The following is a 20,570-nucleotide window of genomic DNA, read 5'->3' as shown; positions in this document are numbered from 1 at the left end:
CAGCCGCGAGCAATGACGAGCCAGCGCCGCCTGCACCCAAATCACCCCGCAACCGAACCCCCAAAAATCAATCCCAAATCTCAATCTCAGCCCCCGAAAGTAAACAAACTCTCCGTCGTCGTCCTCCTCCTCCCCGGTAACGCCGCCTCCCGGATCCAACATCACCTCCGTCCGACGTCTCGACACCGATATCGATATCCGACACCACCGATCGACATCGCCAATTGATACCCCGAGATCTATCACGATGGCCCCCGACGCCAAACCCGCCAAAGCCAGCAAGGCTAGCAAGGCCGACAAGTCAGACAAGGAGGACAAGTCCAAGGTGCACAAGCTCGCTCTCAAGGGAAGCGCAAAGCTCGTGGCAGAATTCGTCAGTCTCTCTTTCCGTACTCTCTGGTTGTTATTGTCAGTTTGACCGATGCCCCGAGCTAACTCCTTACCTAACAGTTCCAATACTCGATACACACCATCCTGTACGAAACCTCGTCCCGTCCCCTCGACATGCGCCGACTCGAATACTGACCTATCCTTCCAATAGCTTCCAACGAGGTGTCTACCCAGCAGAAGACTTCTCAGCGTACGTTCATCATTGGATTCCTTCCCCTTCATGCGACAGACAAAGACTGACCACGCCTTCCGCAGCGTCAAGAAATATGGTCTCAACATGCTAGGTTCGACTTCCTCACATCCCATCCCGCCGACCCCATCCCGCCGATAAACCATCTCGTCATTTCCCCCATCTCCCCATCATCCACACCTCCAGCAAAGACCCCCCAGCAAGCTAACACCACCCTCTCCCTCCAGTCTCCTCCGACGACCAAGTCCGAGCCTACATCAAAAAGATAATGTCCCAACTAGACCGCTGGATGCTCCGCGGCAAAATCTCCAAGCTCGTCATCGTAATCACAGACAAGGACACGGGCGAACACGTAGAACGCTGGCAATTCGACGTCGAAATCTTTGGCCGCCCCTCCAAATCCAAATCCTCAAAGACGTCTTCTTCTTCGTCCTCCTCCAAGACCTCCTCCTCAAAACCAACAGACCAAGAAAACGCATCCCCCGCCACCGCAGAAGACGCCACCCCCGAAAAGACTGAACAAGAAATCCAATCCGAAATCGCTGCCATCTTCCGCCAAATCACCGCTTCCGTCACGTTCCTCCCCCAGCTCAACGGGGACTGCACGTTCAATGTCCTCGTCTATGCGGATGCGGACTCCGAGGTGCCTGTCGAGTGGGGCGACAGCGACGCCAAGGAGATTGTCAATGGCGAGCGCGTACAGCTGCGTGGATTTAGCACCAGCAACCACCGCGTTGATACCCTCGTCAGCTACCGCTTGGCGGAGTAGGGATTTGGGGGGTGGGGGGGTTCGTTGTGGGCGGCTGGCTTGATGTAGGATTTGTGGTTTTGTTTTGTTTGGTGGACGAGAAAAGGTCATGAAAAGTTCATGGATCAAGTGGGAGAACACACCACGGAAATCTGTGTGTATGTAATATGATGTTTGTGCGGCGTCGGGGCGTTTTTGTGGCATCCTCGGTCATCTGTGGTAAGATGACACTGGATTTTCTTGCCATGGAAGAAAGACACAAAAAACTGGCAGATCTCAATCTCTGGAAAAGTTCATCTTCTCAATGGACGGCTAAATAACTAGCCTCAAGTCTGCCTTTTTCTAAAACTCTCACTATGCATTGTCTCGTCTCTCATCCCCACAGTAAACCGCCGCTCGCCCATGCTGTAATGCAATCATCCCCATCCCATCAGATGCATCCGTGGCCCTTTCCCACCGCCGCCGTCATGAAGTTGCGCAGGACCGATTGAACCTGGCTTGATTTTTTCGTCGTCACACCTGCCCCGAAACCGAAACGCCTTTCTTGTTACGCCCAATTTCCACCTAAACACGCTTGAAGAAGTAGACGTAGGCAAACTTTCTCATCTCCTCAATCTCGCCTGCCTCGACAACCTTTTCGTCGTTGAAGAGAACCCAAGTAGGTTGGCTGTTGACTTCCTTGCGAACAAAGGCGACGTAGTGACTGTGAAACTGTTAGCAAACTCTGAAAGTCAGTCTCAAGGTGGCCATCATCAACATACCCAGCATGGATGCTTGTGCCCTTGTGGCAGGCAATAGACTGGAGCTGGTACTTTGCAGGGGTGGCGGCGCTGCCGGCGTCCGTCTTGGGAGCAGCGGGATCGGCTCCGGCGGCTGGGGCTTCGTCTTCAAAGATGCCCTGGTCCTCGGGATGGCTAAAGAGCCACTCGACAGCTCGCTCCACGTCACCACTAGTCTCGCGCAGAGCCTTCTTCGCTTGGGGTACTGAGAAGCCCATGGCGCCGAGCATCTCAATCTTTTCCGGATCCGCTGATGCTCCCCCAGCTCCCGCACCGCCGCCACCGCTCAAAACGAGCGGGTCATCAATATCGGGGTCCTCCATGTGACCAAACAGCCATTCCATGGCAGCGTTGGCGTCGGAGTTGCCGGTGGCATGCAATGCCCGTTCGCAGCGGTTGCGTCCGAAGCCCATAGCCTCCAGCTGGCTGACAGCCTCCGGGTTGGCAACGAAAGCCGGAGCGCTGGCCTCGGGCTCATCGGGAAGAGTCTCTTCGGAGGCCTGCAGGCCCTTGGAAAGGTAGTCGTCGAGGAGGAAGGGCTCATCGGGGACAATCACGGGAACGTCAAGCTTGACAGGGACCCAGTTGATGACTGCCATCTTGCGGGCATTGACGACCAGGTTCTCGGGAAGAGTCTTGAACAAGGAGCGCTTTGTGTAGCCATCCTTGCTGCCACATGCGGAGCAAGTCAGCTCGACGACCTCCTCGGCCGTGAAGTTGTCGAGACACTGCTTGAGAGTCACGGCCTTGTAGGCGTCCGCCTTGGTCTCCTCGCCCTCGACAGTGGGCTCCTTCTCCAGAGGAACGTCGATGAAGATGTTGTCCTGCTCGTTAGTCGAATACCGCACCTTCTTGCATCCCAGGCACTGCAGCCGCTGCTCCAGAGTGAACCGGAACGGCTGGGTCGGGTCGCCGAGATCGGAGGGATGCTGAGACCGAGTGACAAGCTTGAAAATATGCTGCAGCAACTCGAAAGCATCCTGCTGCCGCATAGTCGAGAACTCTTCGTGACCTCTTCCAATCAGGTGCTTCAACATGGCCGGGGCCAATCCCTTTTGGTGCGAAATCTCGGGCGAGTGCTCAGATGCAGTCACGTCTGAGTCGGGCTTCGAGTACCGACCCGAGAGCAAGCCGTCTGCAACCTTGCGGAGCTGGGTCTCCAGGTCTGCCGCAGGCTCCTGAACATTGGGAAGGTCGCGGCTCGGCAAGTAGTAGCGATTCTTGAAAGCAGGGGTGTCAAAGAGACACTGGACAATGCTGGCGAGGTAGCAGCTGTTGCCAAGGTTCTTGAGGCCCGTCAATCCAGCACCAAAGAGAGGCTTAAGCTCCTTGCCATCTTCTGTGGTCATGCTAAAGTCCCAGCGCAGGTTCTGTTCAATCTGCATCTCGGTCAAGCTCTTTTCCGTCTTTTGTTGGTTCGCCAAGTTGATGCCCCAGTGTCCCAGGTGTTGGCCAAGATCGCCATCGATGCGCTCTTCATCGCACTTGTAGCAGTAGACGTCGGCCGTTCCCTCGGGGGTGATGGACCCCAGCTTGACAGCAACGCCGTGGCCGGACTGGTCCGAATGTGCAAGGGCGTGAGAGTTGCCGTCGACACCTCCCATTTGCTTCCGTCCACAGCCCAGGTTTCCACATTCCAAGCAGAGCCACAGGTTCTCGTGCAGATCACAGGCGGAGCAGTGTCCGAGATCACCAGACTGGATGGTTCGTGATTCGGTCTGTTGCATGAGCAGAATGTGCTCGCAGCTCGTAAGCTCCTGCTCCCACGCCTTGACCTCCTCTTTCCTCGAGAAGGTGTTGGCCTTGATGATGCCGTCCACAATGGGGGCAAGCTTGTCGCTTGTCTTGTCCAGCTCCTGGTTGCATTCGAGGCACTTGACAGTGGTTGTGGTATCGTATCGGTCGGCCTCGGTCTCGGCGGCGATGGCGAGCTTGGACATCTTCAAGGGTGGTTCATCTCGAACAACGACTTTGCGGGTGCGACGAATGTTGAGAACCAGCGGGTGGCTCCAGAGCTGTCGGTGGAGCTGGGCATGGTTGCGGTCACCAGCACAACCGCCGTTGAAGCACTGGAGGCAAACATCGACACCGGCAGGGTCGTCCTGGTTGGAGGAGTCAGCACAAAGCAGAAGCAAGCGGATCATGGGCGAGGCGCACGATGGAATCGAAGCATTGGGTGCAGTCTTCCCGGTAGACCGAGTTGTGAGGTGCAGGCGGCTGAAGCGCTGGGGAAGGTTCAGTCAGCGTCAAGATGTCGGACAGAGCTAAGGTGAGTAAGATAGACTGGGTAGTAATTACCTGCAGCTATGGACTCAAGATGCGGGCACGCCATGGTGGGAGTGATACAAGGAGGCTTCCAGGTCGAGGTTGTCGTCTCTGAGGTACCTTGTGTGGGGTTGGCCGCGAATCCGGAGGTGTAAGGAGTTGGGAAAAAGACGCGGAGGGTATGTTCGTTTTGAGTCTGAGTTGTGTTCAGCCTCGCAGTCGGTGTAAGAGACAAAACAGGCAGCCAACGGGAGGCGAAAGAGCTTAGCAACGAGGTGAAAGGCTGTGCTCGTGCTCAAGCTGTTTGTTGCAGGCGAAGATGGGAGAAAGTGGTGGTGGGTGGACTGAGTGCCCCGCGTTGGAGTTACAGGGACCTGGTGCCTGAACTTACTTTGGCAGCTTCTCTGGGCTTGTGTGACAGTGGTCGGTGGCATTAGCTCAGCTTTGGAGGGGGGGCACAGTGTGGCGTGCACCTCACATTTTGAGGATTACGTAGTGAAGTGGGGACGCTTCGAGCGATATGGTGGATAAGAGCATTTTTAGGGTTGTTTGCATGTCCGTGGCAAGAGGTCAATATAGATGCATATGCGGAGCCATTTTGAGTGGTCGAATGTACGTAAGCGATTTCCCCGGACTTAGGCTTCCATTGGAAGCGGACATGCACAAATGCGTCAGGACTCAAAGTTCAGCGAGCACCGAGGTGGCTTGCGTATCTAATCAGATTCAATCTCTTTCGCTGGCGACAACGGCGAATAACCATGACAAATTGTTCGCCGCCCCGTCAAGCCCCGTCAAGCCCCGTCAAGAAACCCCCATTTATCCCCACTTGGAGCACGCAGAGCTGTTGGATTGATGGATTCTCACTTTGCCAGCTGGTCACCTGCATCTGATAGCCAATTTGTATGGGTCCGATAAGGCAAGGTCAACGACGTGGACGATGGACGGCAGGACCAAAGTCGTGGGTGTACGGAGTACCTAGTCTGCTCTTGCTGTGCCGAGGAAACACGGCATCACCCCGACCAATTGGATATCTCTCTAACCACAAAGAGTGGATCAGATAACGGGCTGGTCTGCAGCTCTGACACTCTGACACTCTGAAAAAGGCACTAAAAAGGGAACCTTGGACCGGAGATGGAAGGAAATGCCCTCCAGCTTTGGCTGGAATTGAAGGCTGGGAACCCTCGGCGCTGTGGAGGCGGATGAAAAAATGTCTTCTCCGAGGCGCCGAGCCATCCTCTACTGCTGCGACTGCGTGCTGAAATACGAAGTAGGTTAGTAGGTGGTGGTGGTGGGTGGAAGGCAGTGGCCGACCACTGTCCATGACTTAATGCATGGTCATTGAACGCTCCCATTGGCCCGTCGGCTTCTGCTACCCCCGAGATCGTCATCGTTCTCCGTCACAAGTCCCGCAGGCCATGTCTAATAATTTCCATTTTCCATTTATCCTCCCAGCTCAGTCCTCGCCTCCCTCCAAATCTGTCCCCCTCAACACCTCGATCCTTTGCCAAACGCAAATTGTTATATCGACCACTTTTTGTCGCCATCGCCATCTCAACTCATCAACGATAACCTAAATCGACCCTCGCGACTACGTTCCTACCGATTTAAGCTGCCCAAGTTCGATATTCATCGACCTGCACCTCTCTGAAAACCCACTAGTCCGAAACTCGACCAAAATGTTCTCCAGATCTCTCCGCGTCGCCTCTCGCAGGGTCCTTGCGACCTCTGTCCGCCCTTCCACCCTGCCCGCCCGTCAGCTTGCACCTGCTGTCGCTGTCGGTGCGACGAGGGGATACCATGAGAAGGTCCTTGACCAGTATGCAACCCCGGATATCTCATTTGGAAGACACAGAGGGCTAACTTGAGGTGTACAGCTACTCCCGCCCCCGTAACGTCGGTTCCATGCCCAAGGGCGACCAGGACGTCGGCCAAGGTCTCGTTGGTGCGCCCGCTTGCGGCGATGTCATGAAGTAAGCCATCCTCGATTCATACCCTCGATCCCACAATATTATTGTTTGGAACGCTCGGGTTGGGGTAGCGTGCACTCGGGTCTCGATCACGAGATGCGCCGCCTCACTCCCCATTCTCTTGCGTCCTGACGCATATCATATGTTCCTCAGCGACACCGATAACCAGGCCCTTTCGCCATCAAGTTGCAAGCGCTGACAAATTCTCAAGGCTCAACATCCGTGTCGACCCCAAGACCAACGTCATCTCCGACGTCAAGTTCAAGACCTTCGGCTGCGGATCCGCCATCGCTTCCTCCAGCTACCTCACCGAGCTTGTCCGGGGCATGACGTGAGTGACCTTGCCCTCGACGTTTTGACCGCACTGATACTGACATACTGTTCAGCTTGGAGCAGGCCGGCCGCGTCAAGAACACCGAGATTGCCCAGGAGCTCAAGCTTCCCCCCGTCAAGGTACGTGAATGAGCGCCACTACTCTTGCAACATCACCCAGTGACTAACACAACGCAGCTCCACTGTAGCATGCTTGCCGAGGACGCCATCAAGGCCGCCATTTCCGACTACTACACCAAGAACCCCAACGCGAAGCCCACCAACCTGGCCGGCACCGAGGTCAAGGCCGAGTCCGCCGCCTCCGCCTCCGCATAAACAACACCACCGATACCTTTCTTTCGTCACACGTCACTGGAGTTCGGTTGGGGGGGAGTGAAGAGGGGACGTCCCCGGGTGAAGGCCTAGAGGGCGGCAGAGCAGAATTTGCCAACAAAACGAGATTTATCGTCGTCTTGTTCATCGACTTTTTTTTTCAACAAAATCCGGAGTTTGGGAAGGAAATTAGGGCTATCCTTTGTTTTTCGCAGGGCGTGTATGGGATGAGAGCTCCTCTACAGCGACCGCGCAGTCGCTACACGAAGTATCGACGCTGCCGCGAAACAGGCCTTTTTTTTTCATGTTTACCAGAAGGCTTTTTAAGGGCAGGGTTGGGTTGTACGTCAGTGTTGAGAATACCATTTAGTTAGTGGCCAGCTTATCAGCAACCCCGACAGAGACGAAAATGCCAGAGAACGACATTGTCCTGCCACTCATGCACCACTCAATGCTTCAATTCACGCTTTACAATGTTTTCGAGACCTGAACGGGGCATCGTGAGTGCCGACGGTGTGACTGAGATACCAGATTGCGCAGCTCTCAGAATGGGGGAGCGGGGCTGGGTGACTTCGGGATCACATCCGCAAGGATCCAACCCAGTTGCTATAATGCAGGCAACGTCGGTGGCCAACAAAGACACCTACAAGTCCTCGTCATTTACGATAAGAGGGGTTGCTCATGAGAGCAGGTCGTGGTTTCCCACTCTCGTGGCGACTGAGAAATGCTGAGTCACTCAGCCCCCGGAACCGGCTGACGGTATGTGAGCCGAAGAACGGCTTTAGACCCGACCTCATCGGGCTTCGGCATGTCCTCGGAAACTTCTCGTCGACAGGACCTCTGGAAGTCTAGGCTCCGGTAGCTCATGCAATGCACCATCTCCGCCCCGGCTGCCAACGAGCAATTGCATCGTTGGTCAAGCACCCGGCGACTTCATGGATGACTAATTGCGTCGCAAGCAACCGTGACGAAGCATAAGTCCACGAAATCCTTTGGAGTCATTGATGATTGAAAAAAGTAAGGAATGGCGGACTTTGGAATGATGAGGGCATCTGAAAAACTTGGCGGAGTGGGGATTGGATCGTGGAGATGGCACATTGGCGATGGCTTCATAAACAAGACGAGAGGGTCGCCTACAAGGAGCAATAGTGGTAGCCAAAGGTCACTTGGAAGCAATTCAAACATTATCATCCTAACCTCAATCCAAGATGCCTCTATTCCAGCCTCCAGTCACCCCCCTCCCCGACGACCTAACCCTCCACGGCCAGACAGCAATAGTAACAGGCGCAACATCAGGCATCGGCCTCGCCCTAGCCCGCCAACTCCTACGGCTCGGCGCCTCCCCCCTCATCCTCGCCGTCCGCGACGTATCCAAAGGCGAAGCAACAAGACAATCCCTCCTCTCCAACCCATCCCTCCGGTCTCTCCCCCAACCCCCCGTCGTGGAGGTACTGAAGCTCGACGCAGAAGACTACACCAGCGTCAAGACCTTCGCCGAAACCTTTGCGTCGAAGCACACGCGCCTCCACATCGCGATGCTCAACGCCGGCGTGCCGGGACTCCGACGCCGCGTGGCGGTGACGGGGCACGAGGCGGCCGTGCAGGTGAATTATCTCTCGAATGTGCTTCTTACGCTGGAGCTGCTGCCGCTTTTGGAGGCTACGGCGCGCGAGACGGGGAGGGTTGGGGAGGCTTGCGTGGACGGGGAGTCGGGCGATTGAAAAGACGAATTTGGCGGGGAAGGCGGGTGTGGGAGAGGGGGGATCGGTTCTCGGACACCTTGATGCTGAGGCGAAGTTTGACGGGATGGCGCGGTATGCGGATAGTAAGCTTCTTGGGTTCTTGTTTTTGCGGGAGTTGTCGAGGCATTATGGTGTTGGTGATGGCATTGGGAGCGAGGAAGGAGAGCGACGGCAGCAGCAGCAGCGGGTTATCGTCAACGCCTTTTGTCCCGGGATGGTGGACACGAATATGAGCAATGTTCTCCCCCAGCCTTTCCGCCTCATTGCTGACGCCGTGAAGGCTGTGAGGGCGAGGACGCCGGAGGTGGCTGGGTGGATTGGGATTCATGCTGTTTCTGTCGCGGGAGGGGAGACGCATGGGAAGATGTTGGGGGATAAGGAGATTTGGGAGTGAGTTTTTTCTTCTTCGGGATTGTTGTGCTCTGACTGACGGTGATGTGTAGGCCACAGGGGTTTGCTGTCTCGGACGACGGCTGGAGGTTGCAGAGGATGTTATGGGATGAGACTGTGGATGAGATGGGGAGGGTTACGAGCGTGCCTGGGTGGATGGGCAAGGTTGGGAGTTGACTGTACGATGGTTGAGGTGGCTGTCGTTATGAGTTATATCGTGAGCATGGAGAAGTGTGAGGGATAACAGGACGCCATCATCTTGGATGGATCAACAAAAGCTGCAATTCGTTAGACATCTTTGTATACTTCAATTCTTCGGATCCCCTATCGACGGTATCATTTCAGGACTCTCTGAGTGTTTCTAGCAAGAACTCCTCACTGACCAAAGTCGTGTTCTCAGTCTCTCGTGTTTCGGTATACAAGAACAATAATGTACACCTCCAGTTCAAACCATCATCCCCGACACCAACGATCATAGCTATTACACTATCAACGCGGGTGAACAGGCGGCGGTGCCGGCGGCAACCCGCCCTGAGACTCCGTCATGTAACTATGCGACCCCCCATCACTATCCTCCTCTGACGAATCCGAAGCGTCATTTACACCCGCGAAATGCAGGAAGAGGATCCGGACCAAGAAGCCAGCACTAACAAGCAGAGGCAAGACCTGCGCCACGTCCGCGAAGTTATTCACGTCGGGGATCTTATTCCAGACGACGGCCAGCTCGACGGCTGCTGTAAGTGTCGCGGCCACGGCAACGTTGCTCAGCGTCTTCATCTCCTTGATCGCCATGATGTGCATTCTCCTAGACACCAAACAGTATCAGTCCCAAACCTCTTCATCTTTGGCGCAAGGGTGGGCCACTCACTTGACTCTCCGCTTCCTCCGCCTCTCCCTCCAAAAGGGCACTTTCCAACCGACCTTGAGCAGGAGGACGAGCACACACACAAAGAGAATGACAAAGTACATGATGGCATTAAACGCCACAAACGCCTTGTTGTCCAAGCTCACGCGGCTGAAGAAGAACCCATACTGTTCCAAAGAACAATCATTCTCCGGCGCAAAAGAGCACCAATACCACACACCAAGCGACGCAATAGCCAGCAACAGCGTGAAGTTCAACCCCTTGTACGCCGGGCTCGGCGTCTCCCTGGACCACCGAAACGGGTCCCAGTATCGGCTGAAGCACGTCACCGTCTTCCAGAGGTACAGCGGGACGAGCGGGATATAGATGCCCATGGCGAGCAGGAGGACAATGTAGACGTCGGCCGGCTGGGCGCTGCTGGCCGCCGCCGTGACGGAGAGGTGTATGACGAGGCCGAGGAAGGCCGCGGCGGAGAAGAGGAGGCCGAGGAGGCGCATGTCGGGGAGGTCTGCCATGTCGAGGTACTCTACCACGATGGCGCCGAACCATTGGATGTAGAAGGCGACGCGGATGCCCAGGCCGTAGAGGCCGGGCTCGCCTTGCACCTGGCAGCTTGCCATGGCTGGATGTAGCTGATTGTTGCAAGGCGTGGAAGTAGGAAGGGGGGGGCGGGAGCGGGAAGATGGCCCTCGGTCGAGGCCGGTCGATGGATGCTGTCTCCTCATACCTTTTTATGTCTCTCTCTGTTCCTAATCCCACGTCTTGCCTACGTCCTCCCCCATGAGGAAAACGGTATTGCCAGCGTCGACATGCAACGTGGGCAGCTATCAAGAAAGGCAGCTACAAGGATCAACACCGCAGTCAGCTGTGTGTGACGGAGCACATCGCCAATGGCCGGACCCTGGACGGACTGCCTCTTGCAGGGTGATGTGCTCTCCCGTCCCCCGCAGTATGGTTGATACTCGACCGTCATACCCCCCATGTGGCACCACGATGAACCCCATTGGAAGGGGAACGGGATGTCGCAGGGTTAGACAACAGATCTGTACGTAGTCTCCTCGCTACGGTATCTGGCTGCAGAAATGCTTCGAAGAAAAAGAAGCAGCAGGATGCTTAGCTCCCGTTTTCTTTGCAGGGTTGGGCCGTCTTGCTGACGCCAAGCGTGAGTTATTGGTTGGTTGAGTCTGGCCGCGATATGTGCGGCCGGAACCCGACCTTTTGTGTGGCCCGCTGCGTGTGTATTCCCACGTGCCGTCTATCGACGTCGCGCCGTTGGGCCTTGCTTGCTTCTTCTCCTGGGATGCTCCCGACGTCGTAGGCTCTTGTATCCACTTTCAAGACTTCTTGAGGATAGCTGTATCCGTCAAATGTCCAAACTTTGTCTCATTCACGGCACTCACTTGAGTGAGAGATTGCGAGAGTGACGAAAGTACCTCATCTTGTTCAAATGAGTGTTGTAAGCTGACCGAGCCCAGCCGTCACTGTGTGTTCCTTAGCCAGGGGCATCATGCAGCCGTTCGCATTAGCACTTTGCCGCATGTGAAGGAGCATCTGAAGGAATGCTTTGCAGACGGAGTGGCTCAGGCAACAGCTTTTTCCGTCTTGAGCGAGAACGACAGCTGGCACTCGGGGTGCGCGGGCGTGAGGGGAAGCTGTCGAGTGAAGCGGACGTGTAAGGCGGGGGACGGTGGAGCCATCCTGGAGTGCAAAGGGCCGGAGTGGGTCCCTGGGCCTCCGATTCTGGGACCGGGTGGCCAGCGGAGACAAGTGGCCCAATTCGGCTTAGCGCAGGGTCTTTTTCTTATCTAATACCCGGCGTCTTATCGCGTTATCGCGCGGCCACGGGGGAGCACTGTTATCAGCCTATCGATAAACAAAATTCTTTTTTTTTCTTCTTTTTTTCTTTTTTCCTTCTTCCCGCCCTTTGACATTTGCGACTGACCGACCTCCCCCCCCCCCCCCCCCCCCCCCAACCAAAGAGTCTTTGCTTCTCACGGCAAATTTCCCTGCAAATCAATTGTTGCATCAATCTCCGCTACCACCACCGCAACAATGGCCGCCACGAAGCGTTCCCTCGCTGACACCGAGGCCGAGGCCAGTGTCACCAGCAAGAAGCAGAAGAAGGACCTCGCCGCGGGTGGCGATGTCGACAGCGACGAGGCGGCGGAGCTGAAGAAGCAGAGGAAGAAGGAAAAGAAGGAGAAGAAGGAGCGCAAGAAGGCCAAGGCTGCCAAGGAGGAGGTGGAGGAGGAGGCCCCGGCCGCTACTACCGAGTCCAAGGAGGAGACCGAGGAGGACAAGGCCGAGAGGAAGAGACTCAAGAAGGAGAAGAAGGAGAAGAAGAGGAAAGAGAAGGAGGCTAAGGAGGCCGAGAGCAACGGCGCACCCGCAGTTCCCGCCGCCGCCGTCGCCGTCACCGCTTCCACTCCCACCGCCGCGATCCTCGGTGGCTACGAGGAGGCCGCGGCCCTCAAGGCCCTGCCCCAATCGGACCTAGACGCCTTCCTGGCCGCCGAGAACATCACCGTCACCGACCCGATAACGAGCAACGCCGCCCTCCGCGCCATCCTCGAGTTCGCCTACCTCCCCAAGACCGACCTCGTCAAGAAGAACCCCTTTGCCGCCTACAAGAAGCCCACGCCGATCCAGTCCGCCTCGTGGCCCTACACCCTCGCCCGCCGGGACGTCATCGGCGTCGCCGAGACGGGCTCCGGAAAGACCATGGCCTTTGCCCTGCCGCTCGTCGAGGGCATCTCCAAGATCAAGAAGCGCTGTATCAAGGCCGTCGTCGTCTCCCCGACCCGCGAGCTGGCCATGCAGACCCAGGAGCAGATGGAGCACGTGTCCAGCCTGCTCGGCCTCAAGAGCATCTGCATCTACGGCGGCGCCTCCAAGGACGAGCAGCGCAACCTCCTCAACCGCGGCGCCGACGTCATCGTCGCCACGCCCGGCCGCCTCAAGGATTTCATGCAGGACGGCACCATCTCGCTCCAGCACGTCAAATTCGCCGTCCTCGACGAGGCGGACCGCATGCTGGACAAGGGCTTCGAGGAGGACATCAAGCTCATCCTCGGCGACATGCCGCCGCGCGAGCAGCGCCAGACGGTCATGTTCACGGCCACCTGGCCCGCGTCGGTGCGCAAGCTCGCCGAGTCCTTCATGGTCGACCCCGTCAAGATCACCATCGGCTCGAGCGGCAAGGAGACGGCCAACGGCGCCGTCGAGCTGCAGGCCAACACGCGCATCACGCAGCGCGTCGAGGTCGTCGACCCGCGCGCCAAGGAGCAGAGGCTGCTGCAGATCCTGAAGCAGTGGCAGACGGGCGCCAAGAAGGACGATCGTATCTTGGTGTTTTGCCTGTACAAGAAGGAGGCCACGCGCGTCGAGATCTTTTTGCAGCAGCGCGGCATCCGCGTCGGCGGTATCCACGGCGATCTGCGCCAGGAGCAGCGCACGAGGAGTTTGGAGGCTTTCAAGGCTGGTACCACGCCCGTGCTGGTCGCTACTGATGTTGCTGCTCGTGGTTTGGATATTCCCGAGGTCAAGCTGGTTGTCAACGTGACTGTGAGTCTTTTTTTCTTTCTCTGGACATCGGTATCGAGCACTCGAGCTAATTCATTGGCAGTTCCCCTTGACGATTGAGGATTACGTTCACAGAATTGGACGTACTGGCCGTGCTGGCAAGACTGGCGAGGCGATTACCCTGTTTACCGAGCACGACAAGGCGCACTCTGGATCGTGAGTTACGCTGTGTTCCGAAAAGAAAACGGAATCAGTTTAAAGATGGATGCTAACAAAGTGACTAGTTTGATCAACATTCTCAAGGGTGCCAAGCAAGAGGTTCCCGATGATCTCTTCAAGTTCGGCACCACCGTCAAGAAGAAGGCTCACAGCACCTACGGCGCCTTTTTCAAGGACGTTGACATGACGAAGAAGGCGACCAAGATTACGTTTGACTGATTTGTTACTAATTTCTTTACTTCTCGGGAGGATTTCTACGTGTTTTGTTTCCCACCCTGAGGTAGTTATGTCTATGCTGTCTTTGGCTTGCGTGCCGAGTTGTAACATTGCAGGAGAAATCTGCGTTCGGCAAAGAGTCTGAGGTCATGTTAGAAGGAGGGGAAAAGCACACACACACACACACACACACACACATACACGCACTAGGCCAGAGCGGCGCGAACGACGGGGGGGCGGGAAAAGCTCACATCAAAAGTACGACGGGAACGGCGGCTAGGCCGATGGCGATGAGGTCCTTGAACGGGGAAGTAGACACGCCCGCCGAGGCAACCCCGGCGACCCTCCTGATGAGGTGCGACGCCGATAGACAGACGATAGAGGTCACGGCGTTAGGCCGCAGCGAAAAGAGTTCAAACGGCGTTTCCAACCCTGCAAAGTACGACTTGGTGAAGGCGAGGCTCCACACGATGCGGCACAGCATGTTGATGCAGTTTGCGTAGACGAGACCCTGGGCGCCGAGGTCCATGACGCGCATGAAGAAGAAGGCGGCCGAGCCAAAGGCGACGGAGAAGGCACCCATCCAGGCGGATTGGCGGTGGACCTGGGCCTCGGAGGCGACGGAGGCGACAAAGGACTCGGATACGCCGTTGAGTGCGAGGAGGGGTAGGTAGTAGCAGTAGACGGCCAGGACGTCGCCTGCGCCCTCGGAGGCCCAGCGTTGGCCTGCGACGAGGGAGAGGAGCGGCGGCGCGGCGACGGGGCCGATACTCACAATGATGGAGGAGAGGAGGATGTAGAATTTGAGGAGGGTGTGAAGGTGCTGGCTTGCCGTGGTTGTTGCTGCCGTATCCTTGGTGGATGGTGACGATTTGGTCTTTGCGTCGTGAGAGGAGAGCAGACGGCTGAAGTAGCTGCGGCTGCTCTCTTCGATGGGCTGGAGGACGAGACGAGCCAAGAGACCTCCGTAGTTGCTGGCCAGCGCGTAGACGCCCTGGGATTTGGGCGTAGACAGGACCGAGACGAGAAAGGTGTCGCCCTGGGTGAGGACGTGCTTGACGAGGCTCTGGGCTGTCATGCTGGAGGCCAGACTGACGGTGGGACGGTAAAAGTAGGAGGCGAGGTAGTCTTCCCCGCCGCCGTTAAAAGTGGAAGCGAGACTCTTTGGGAGAATGGAGAAGCCATCTGCGCGGGCGAGTCGGGATGCGGACCAGAGATAGACCACCAGCAGACTTGCGCCGTAGGAGAGCTGACCGACGGCGAAGGGGAGCACGCCGAATTCGACGCCAGCCCTGGAGGCCCAGAAGGCGGTGGCAAAGGTAACGGTGCATCGGAGGAAGGTCGCGATGGACTCGGCGGTGGCGCGGGTGCCAAAGCGTAGGCGTGTCTGCATGAGAACGAAGCAGGGTTCCGAGAGGAGTTCAAGGATGGCGGCTAGGGCGTAGAGGCGGAGGGCCAGGAGGAAGTTTGGCGTCTGGGCGGTGGACGAGTCGACAGAGGAGAGGTACAGCCATCCGAGGCCGATGGTGACAAAGAAGCCTAGGAGGACGGCGAGGTAGCCCAAATTGACCACGGCCTGGCTCTCTCGACCTATGCGAGCTTTCGGGTCGTCATCCTTTTTGCTGTCGGAGGAATGGCCTGCGGCGTTGCCTTGAGTTTCCTGGCGCTGGACGGCAACGCGCAGGGATTCTCGGGCGAAGAAGAGGACCGAAAGGTAGTAGACCTCCAATTGAGTCGAAACGCCGAGAAGGCGGGCAGTCAGGAAGCGGAGGAGAAGCTGGTTTGCGATGAAAGTGACTGCGCGGGAGCCGATTTGGAGGATGATGAGGAGGGAGGCGCCGCGAACGACGGTTTTGCTGGCGTCCGTGTTGGTGTTTACCGGGGCAGACACGGACGCAGGTTCTTCGGGAGATGCCATTGTTCCGTCATCCGGTCATTGAGTGGGTTGAGGTAAAGAATGGCCGCTCCCAAAAGTTGTTCCCGTGGGTGTATCGGGGTGTAACCTCGGACGGATGTGGTGCGGTGCGGTGCGGGAGACGTCGGGATGTTGAGGCAACGGTGGTTTTTGGGCCACGGCGTTCCTGCGTTGACGTTGTGGTGAGCCGAAAGTGGTTTGCGGGTGGGATGTGCCGGGCGGGTGGGGGGCCCACAGCGGCGTCAGGCACGCTGCCGGACCGCCTCAGGCAGGTAACTCAGAGCGCAGTCGGACCATTGAGCGCTGGACGTTCCTGCACTTACAGGCTAAGGTCTTGGGGTACTGTACAGGTCGATAGGTAACTAAGGCACTTGGGTACAGGGCAGGTACAGATACCCGGGACAGGCAGGCGAACCTCTAGTCTGGGAACCCCGATAGCGATGGGAAAACATGATGCATTTTCCTGTTTAATGTCGAATTCAATAGTACGATGCTTACACATGTTCTGTTATAGACTCATCTGCGGGCTTACCAGATCGGAGTTGTGATCTCATCCTCTTGTGCATGTTACAGCTATCCCAGTTGACAGACGATGAACCAGCCAAGGCTTCAAAGTACCTTGGGTGTGAAGGTACAGATCGCTGCAATCAGGTACGTTAGAACAAAGGTATATCCAAATGACGCACAGGTTCGACTTCAAGTTCGGATTTCAAGGGAATCTCGTATACTATACAGATCCAGCGGGTGTACGTACATTGGCGAAGTCATCTCTCATAGCCCTCAATTACCGTCAAATCACCTCCTGCATCGTACAGCAGCAGCCAGCCTAGGTACGCAAGTCATCGAGGAGAGATGTAAGGAGACCTGCCAAAGAATGCTCATAATCTCAAGAGACTCGGCAGCAGCACATTCAATCCGTGCTCAAGAGGCACTGGCTCGTGTTCAGTTGTTCCTGAAAAGGGCGGGGGATGTCTCGGGGGGGCCGCGAATAAGTGGGTCGCTCCGGGGCACGGGGCCGAATCAAACGACACGGGTGACCTCGGCCGACCGCCTCAGAGAACAAGAACGCGCCGCATGCGCGCATGCGCTAGCGCCTGGGTTTGCTGACATTACCAGCGTTGGATCTATTCTTCTTCTTCTTCTCTCCAATGAAGTTGTGGCTCGGCATTTTGGGGGCCCCTGATTTTCGTAGCCAAACTCAATTCCACAAGGCAAGGTATAGCCTGTGCCTGTCAATCTGTTGGTTCACGACGCACATCACTTCCATGAACACCTTACTAAGTAATAAGATCTTAGACTTTGGGTGGGGGCAGAAAGTCTACTTTCCGCAACTCTACTCCAACAAGCGCGGCGGTTCGGATTTCCATGCACGATACCCCGGACAAAGAGGTACCAAGAGTCTAGAACCACTTAACCACATGTTGGGGGTCGCATCCGTCTTTTCCGCCCTCCCCCCCCCCCCCTCGGCCGGGCGCCTACAGTCCTAGACCAGGGGGTGAGCTACGCGACGGCCGAGCGTGATGTGGGCTACGATGCTACGCTCCCCCCTCGTGACGAACCAGTCAAAACACCAAGACCTTTGCGCCGCTGCCATGGCATTTCCGTGCCGAACCGCATAGCTGTCAGCCGCAGTCCATCTACTTTATCAGTCGTGTCTTAAGCAGTGACGTCCATGCTCTCAATTATTTCCTCTCACACACTCTCTTTGACCTCATATCTACACGGAGACGTCACCCTCCATCTACCGTCACACATTCGACCCTCGTCCAGTCATAGTCTCTCATTTTGGCACGTTGCATGTCCCTCGTTACCCCCCCCCATTCTCTCTCACGATCCTTTCAGCGAAGAGATCCCAACCTCGTGGACGCTCCTGCAACGCCGTTTCGTGCCCTCTCCATGAGAGTCGAACCCCCTTCGTGTGGATGAGATCCCTCTCACTGCCGTTCGTTTTCCTGTTCATCTTGGATCATCAGATTGAGAGGTCATTGGAGAAGTAGATCCAGGGGTTCAACGTTACTCGTTGAGTTGATTCCAAGAGTATAAAGACACTGCTTCATCCTGCATCTCGTGTCAGTTTTGTATGGATCGGGTTACTCATCTCATAAGAACATAATCAACATGCGCCGAACCACTCTGTTTCACATCACATCCACTGTGGTAGCAGCGCAGTCCGCCGATCTCACCAGCCATGTCCTAACAGATGTGAGTCCACCAAAGTCACGTACAATGCCTCCTGGCGACTAACACCCCCAGACCGGCTCCGTGGGAGGCGGCAACACCTTCCCCGGTGTCTCCCGCCCCCTGGGCATGGTGAAACTCGGCCCGGACCTCGAAAACGGCGTCGACGCCTACTCGGGCTACCTCCCCGCCGGCAACTTCACCGGCTTCTCCATGCTCCACGAGTCCGGCACCGGCGGGGCGCCCAAGTACGGCGTCGTCAATCAGATGCCCGTCGTCGGCGTCCTGGACAACCCGTTGAGGGTGAACCAGAGCACGGATACCCGGGCCGCGCCGGATGAGACGGAGCTCGGGTATTACAGAGCGTTCCTCGGGTCCGGGGTCGTGGTGGAGTTGGGGGCTTCGGACAGGGCTGGGATGTATGGGTATACGTTTCCTGGGAACAATGGCAGCAGCGGGAACGGCACGAGCAACAGCATCATTGTGGATGTCTCGCATGTTCTGCCGTCGTATAGAGGGCAAGGTCTCGGGCAGAACTACCTCGGCGGAGGGATCGAGGTTTTTGATAGCAGTGATGGGTTTCATTACGAAGGATACGGGTACTACGATAACGTAAGTCCATCTCTCCCATACCATCGAGCTATGACTGAGTACTCCAGGGCTGGAACCGCGCCGCCGAGTGGAGAGTCTTCTTCTGCGGCTACTTTGACCAGCATCCCTCATCCTTCAAAACCTTCCTCGGCACCGACCTCACATCAGACGTCCTCGCCGAGTACGGCAACGAAACGAACTCCTTTGAATCTCGGACGCAGCGTCTAGGTGCCGTCTTCACTTTTACCGACTCTGTCGTCACGTCCCGCGTCGGCGTCTCCTTCATATCAACCGCCCAAGCATGCCGTAACGTCGACACCGAGATCCCCGCCGGAACAAGCCTCTCGACCGTCAGGACGGCGACCCGCGAGGCGTGGACGACTCAAGTTCTCTCCAAGGTGACGACAACAGAGACCAACACGACGAAGCTGGACCAGCTGTACACGGCCCTCTACTTTATGAACCTCCTCCCCACCAACAAGACGGGCGAGAACCCGCTCTGGGAGTCCTCCGAGCCATACTACGACGACATCTTTACCTTTTGGGATACAGTACGTCCCTCCCGGCCCTCCTTCTCATGATCCATGTCTAATACACACCAAGTTCCGCTGCACCACCTCCCTCCTCCAAATCCTCCAACCCCAAGCCCACGAAGAATTCATCCGCTCCACAATCGACATCTGGCGCAACACAGGCTTCGCCTCCGACGCCCGCTCCTCCTTCTTCAACGGCGCCGTCCAAGGCGGCTCCAACGCAGACAACGTCCTCGCAGACGCCTACGTAAAGGGAGTCCGCGGCGCCGTCGACTGGACAGCCGGCCTCGCCGCCATGCTCACAAACGGCGAGACCACTCCGCCTCCCAACAACGACCCGCGCGACCCAACGTCCTCCACAAAGGAAGGCCGCGGCGCACTCCCGGACTGGCTTGATCTCGGGTTCATCTCCCCTACATATGCCCGCGCCGTCACGAGAGCGGTAGAGTACGCCGTCAACGACTTCGCCATATCCCAAGTCGCGAGGGGCCTAGGCCAAGACGACACCGCAAACACATACCTCGCCCGCTCCCGCAACTGGCGCAACCACTGGAACGCAAACATGACAGCCCACAACTTCACAGGCTTCCTCGGGCCCCGAAACGCCAACGGCACGTTCCCAACCCCCGCCCAAAACCCCCTCGACTGCGGCGGCTGCTACTGGGCGGAAGCATACTACCAAGCCACGCCGTGGGAATATACCTTCAACGCGCACCACGACGCATCGCACCTCGTCGCCCTAACAGGCGGTCCCGAACTCTACGCCGCGCGCCTAGAAAAGACGTTTGAACCGGGCGGGTACGCGGGCAACGCCGCCTTCGGCAACACAATCTTCAACCCGGGCAACGAGCCCTCCTTCGGCACGCCGTACCTCTTCAACTTTGTCAACAAGCAGCACCTCTCCGTGCGCCACGCCCGCTTCGTCGCAAAGGCGTATTACAAGCCCACGCCGGACGGGTTGCCGGGGAACTCGGACGCGGGCGCCATGGAGTCCTGGCTGCTGTGGAACATGATTGGGCTATACCCGCTGACAGGGCAGACGACGTTCCTCGTCGGATCGCCGTGGTTTTCTGACCTGACTATTGCGCTCGGCGGCGGGCGCGAGTTGAAGATTACGACGACGGGCGGGTCGGAGGATGTGTACTACGTCCAGAGCCTGAGGGTGAACGGTGCAGAGTGGGATAAGACGTGGGTGACGTGGGATGATGTATTTGCCGGGGGCGGGACGCTGGAGTTTGAGCTGGGGCCGGAGCCGGTGGAGTGGGCTACGGGAGAGCTGCCGCCGAGCCCGGCGAGCGGTGATGATGGTGGTCAGAAGGGGGAAGAGGTTGCGGCGCTGAGGCAGCAGCCGCAGCCGCAGCGGCGGCGGCGGCGGGAGGAGCAGGACGAACAACAGGTCCTCTAGTGGTGTTAGG

The 20,570-nt window shown here is 57.1% G+C and overlaps 8 protein-coding genes across 8 annotated transcripts; 5 read left to right on the top strand and 3 right to left on the bottom strand.

Moving 5' to 3' along the window:
- Window positions 1-65: 65 nt before the first annotated feature.
- BDP81DRAFT_352020 (mitotic spindle checkpoint component MAD2) lies at window positions 66-1,397 on the top strand. The gene is made up of 5 exons (XM_060586224.1): window positions 66-373; window positions 451-476; window positions 542-580; window positions 646-674; window positions 808-1,397. The coding sequence occupies exons 1-5, from the start codon at window positions 248-250 to the stop codon at window positions 1,347-1,349; spliced, it is 762 nt and encodes a 253-aa protein (XP_060443950.1). The 5' UTR covers window positions 66-247; the 3' UTR covers window positions 1,350-1,397.
- Window positions 1,398-1,892: 495 nt separating this feature from the next.
- On the bottom strand, window positions 1,893-4,439 carry BDP81DRAFT_323375 (ubiquitin carboxyl-terminal hydrolase; the record flags this gene model as incomplete). The annotated part of the gene is made up of 4 exons (XM_060584790.1): window positions 1,893-2,031; window positions 2,090-4,209; window positions 4,265-4,332; window positions 4,406-4,439. The coding sequence occupies 4 exons, from the start codon at window positions 4,437-4,439 to the stop codon at window positions 1,893-1,895; spliced, it is 2,361 nt and encodes a 786-aa protein (XP_060443949.1).
- Window positions 4,440-6,048: 1,609 nt separating this feature from the next.
- BDP81DRAFT_451054 (NifU-like N terminal domain-containing protein) lies at window positions 6,049-6,987 on the top strand (the record flags this gene model as incomplete). Its single annotated transcript, XM_060592594.1, has 5 exons — window positions 6,049-6,188; window positions 6,247-6,342; window positions 6,551-6,670; window positions 6,726-6,792; window positions 6,850-6,987. The coding sequence occupies 5 exons, from the start codon at window positions 6,049-6,051 to the stop codon at window positions 6,985-6,987; spliced, it is 561 nt and encodes a 186-aa protein (XP_060443948.1).
- Window positions 6,988-8,192: 1,205 nt separating this feature from the next.
- BDP81DRAFT_482339 (uncharacterized protein) lies at window positions 8,193-9,293 on the top strand (the record flags this gene model as incomplete). The annotated part of the gene is made up of 3 exons (XM_060594999.1): window positions 8,193-8,666; window positions 8,710-9,116; window positions 9,170-9,293. 3 exons carry the CDS (start codon window positions 8,193-8,195, stop codon window positions 9,291-9,293), a joined length of 1,005 nt encoding a protein of 334 aa, XP_060443947.1.
- A 312-nt stretch (window positions 9,294-9,605) lies between these two features.
- BDP81DRAFT_322762 (uncharacterized protein) lies at window positions 9,606-10,601 on the bottom strand (the record flags this gene model as incomplete). Its single annotated transcript, XM_060584723.1, has 2 exons — window positions 9,606-9,918; window positions 9,985-10,601. The coding sequence occupies 2 exons, from the start codon at window positions 10,599-10,601 to the stop codon at window positions 9,606-9,608; spliced, it is 930 nt and encodes a 309-aa protein (XP_060443946.1).
- A 1,432-nt stretch (window positions 10,602-12,033) lies between these two features.
- BDP81DRAFT_377511 (P-loop containing nucleoside triphosphate hydrolase protein) lies at window positions 12,034-14,172 on the top strand (the record flags this gene model as incomplete). Its single annotated transcript, XM_060586779.1, has 3 exons — window positions 12,034-13,545; window positions 13,607-13,719; window positions 13,788-14,172. 3 exons carry the CDS (start codon window positions 12,034-12,036, stop codon window positions 13,939-13,941), a joined length of 1,779 nt encoding a protein of 592 aa, XP_060443945.1. The 3' UTR covers window positions 13,942-14,172.
- Window positions 13,729-16,058, bottom strand: BDP81DRAFT_48762 (Rft protein-domain-containing protein). The gene is made up of 2 exons (XM_060595227.1): window positions 14,190-16,058; window positions 13,729-14,079 (listed from the first exon to the last, which is right to left on the bottom strand). Exons 1-2 carry the CDS (start codon window positions 15,854-15,856, stop codon window positions 14,013-14,015), a joined length of 1,734 nt encoding a protein of 577 aa, XP_060443944.1. The 5' UTR covers window positions 15,857-16,058; the 3' UTR covers window positions 13,729-14,012.
- Window positions 16,059-17,971: 1,913 nt separating this feature from the next.
- On the top strand, window positions 17,972-20,560 carry BDP81DRAFT_323428 (family 92 glycosyl hydrolase; the record flags this gene model as incomplete). The annotated part of the gene is made up of 4 exons (XM_060584796.1): window positions 17,972-18,055; window positions 18,107-18,643; window positions 18,691-19,173; window positions 19,226-20,560. The coding sequence occupies 4 exons, from the start codon at window positions 17,972-17,974 to the stop codon at window positions 20,558-20,560; spliced, it is 2,439 nt and encodes an 812-aa protein (XP_060443943.1).
- Between the last annotated feature and the right edge of the window lie 10 nt (window positions 20,561-20,570).

The sequence above is a fragment of the Colletotrichum phormii genome (genome assembly GCF_030913505.1).
Source record: "Colletotrichum phormii strain CBS 102054 chromosome Unknown BDP81scaffold_13, whole genome shotgun sequence".
Lineage (NCBI taxonomy): Eukaryota > Fungi > Ascomycota > Sordariomycetes > Glomerellales > Glomerellaceae > Colletotrichum > Colletotrichum phormii.
This window is presented reverse-complemented; position numbering and strand designations above follow the sequence as displayed.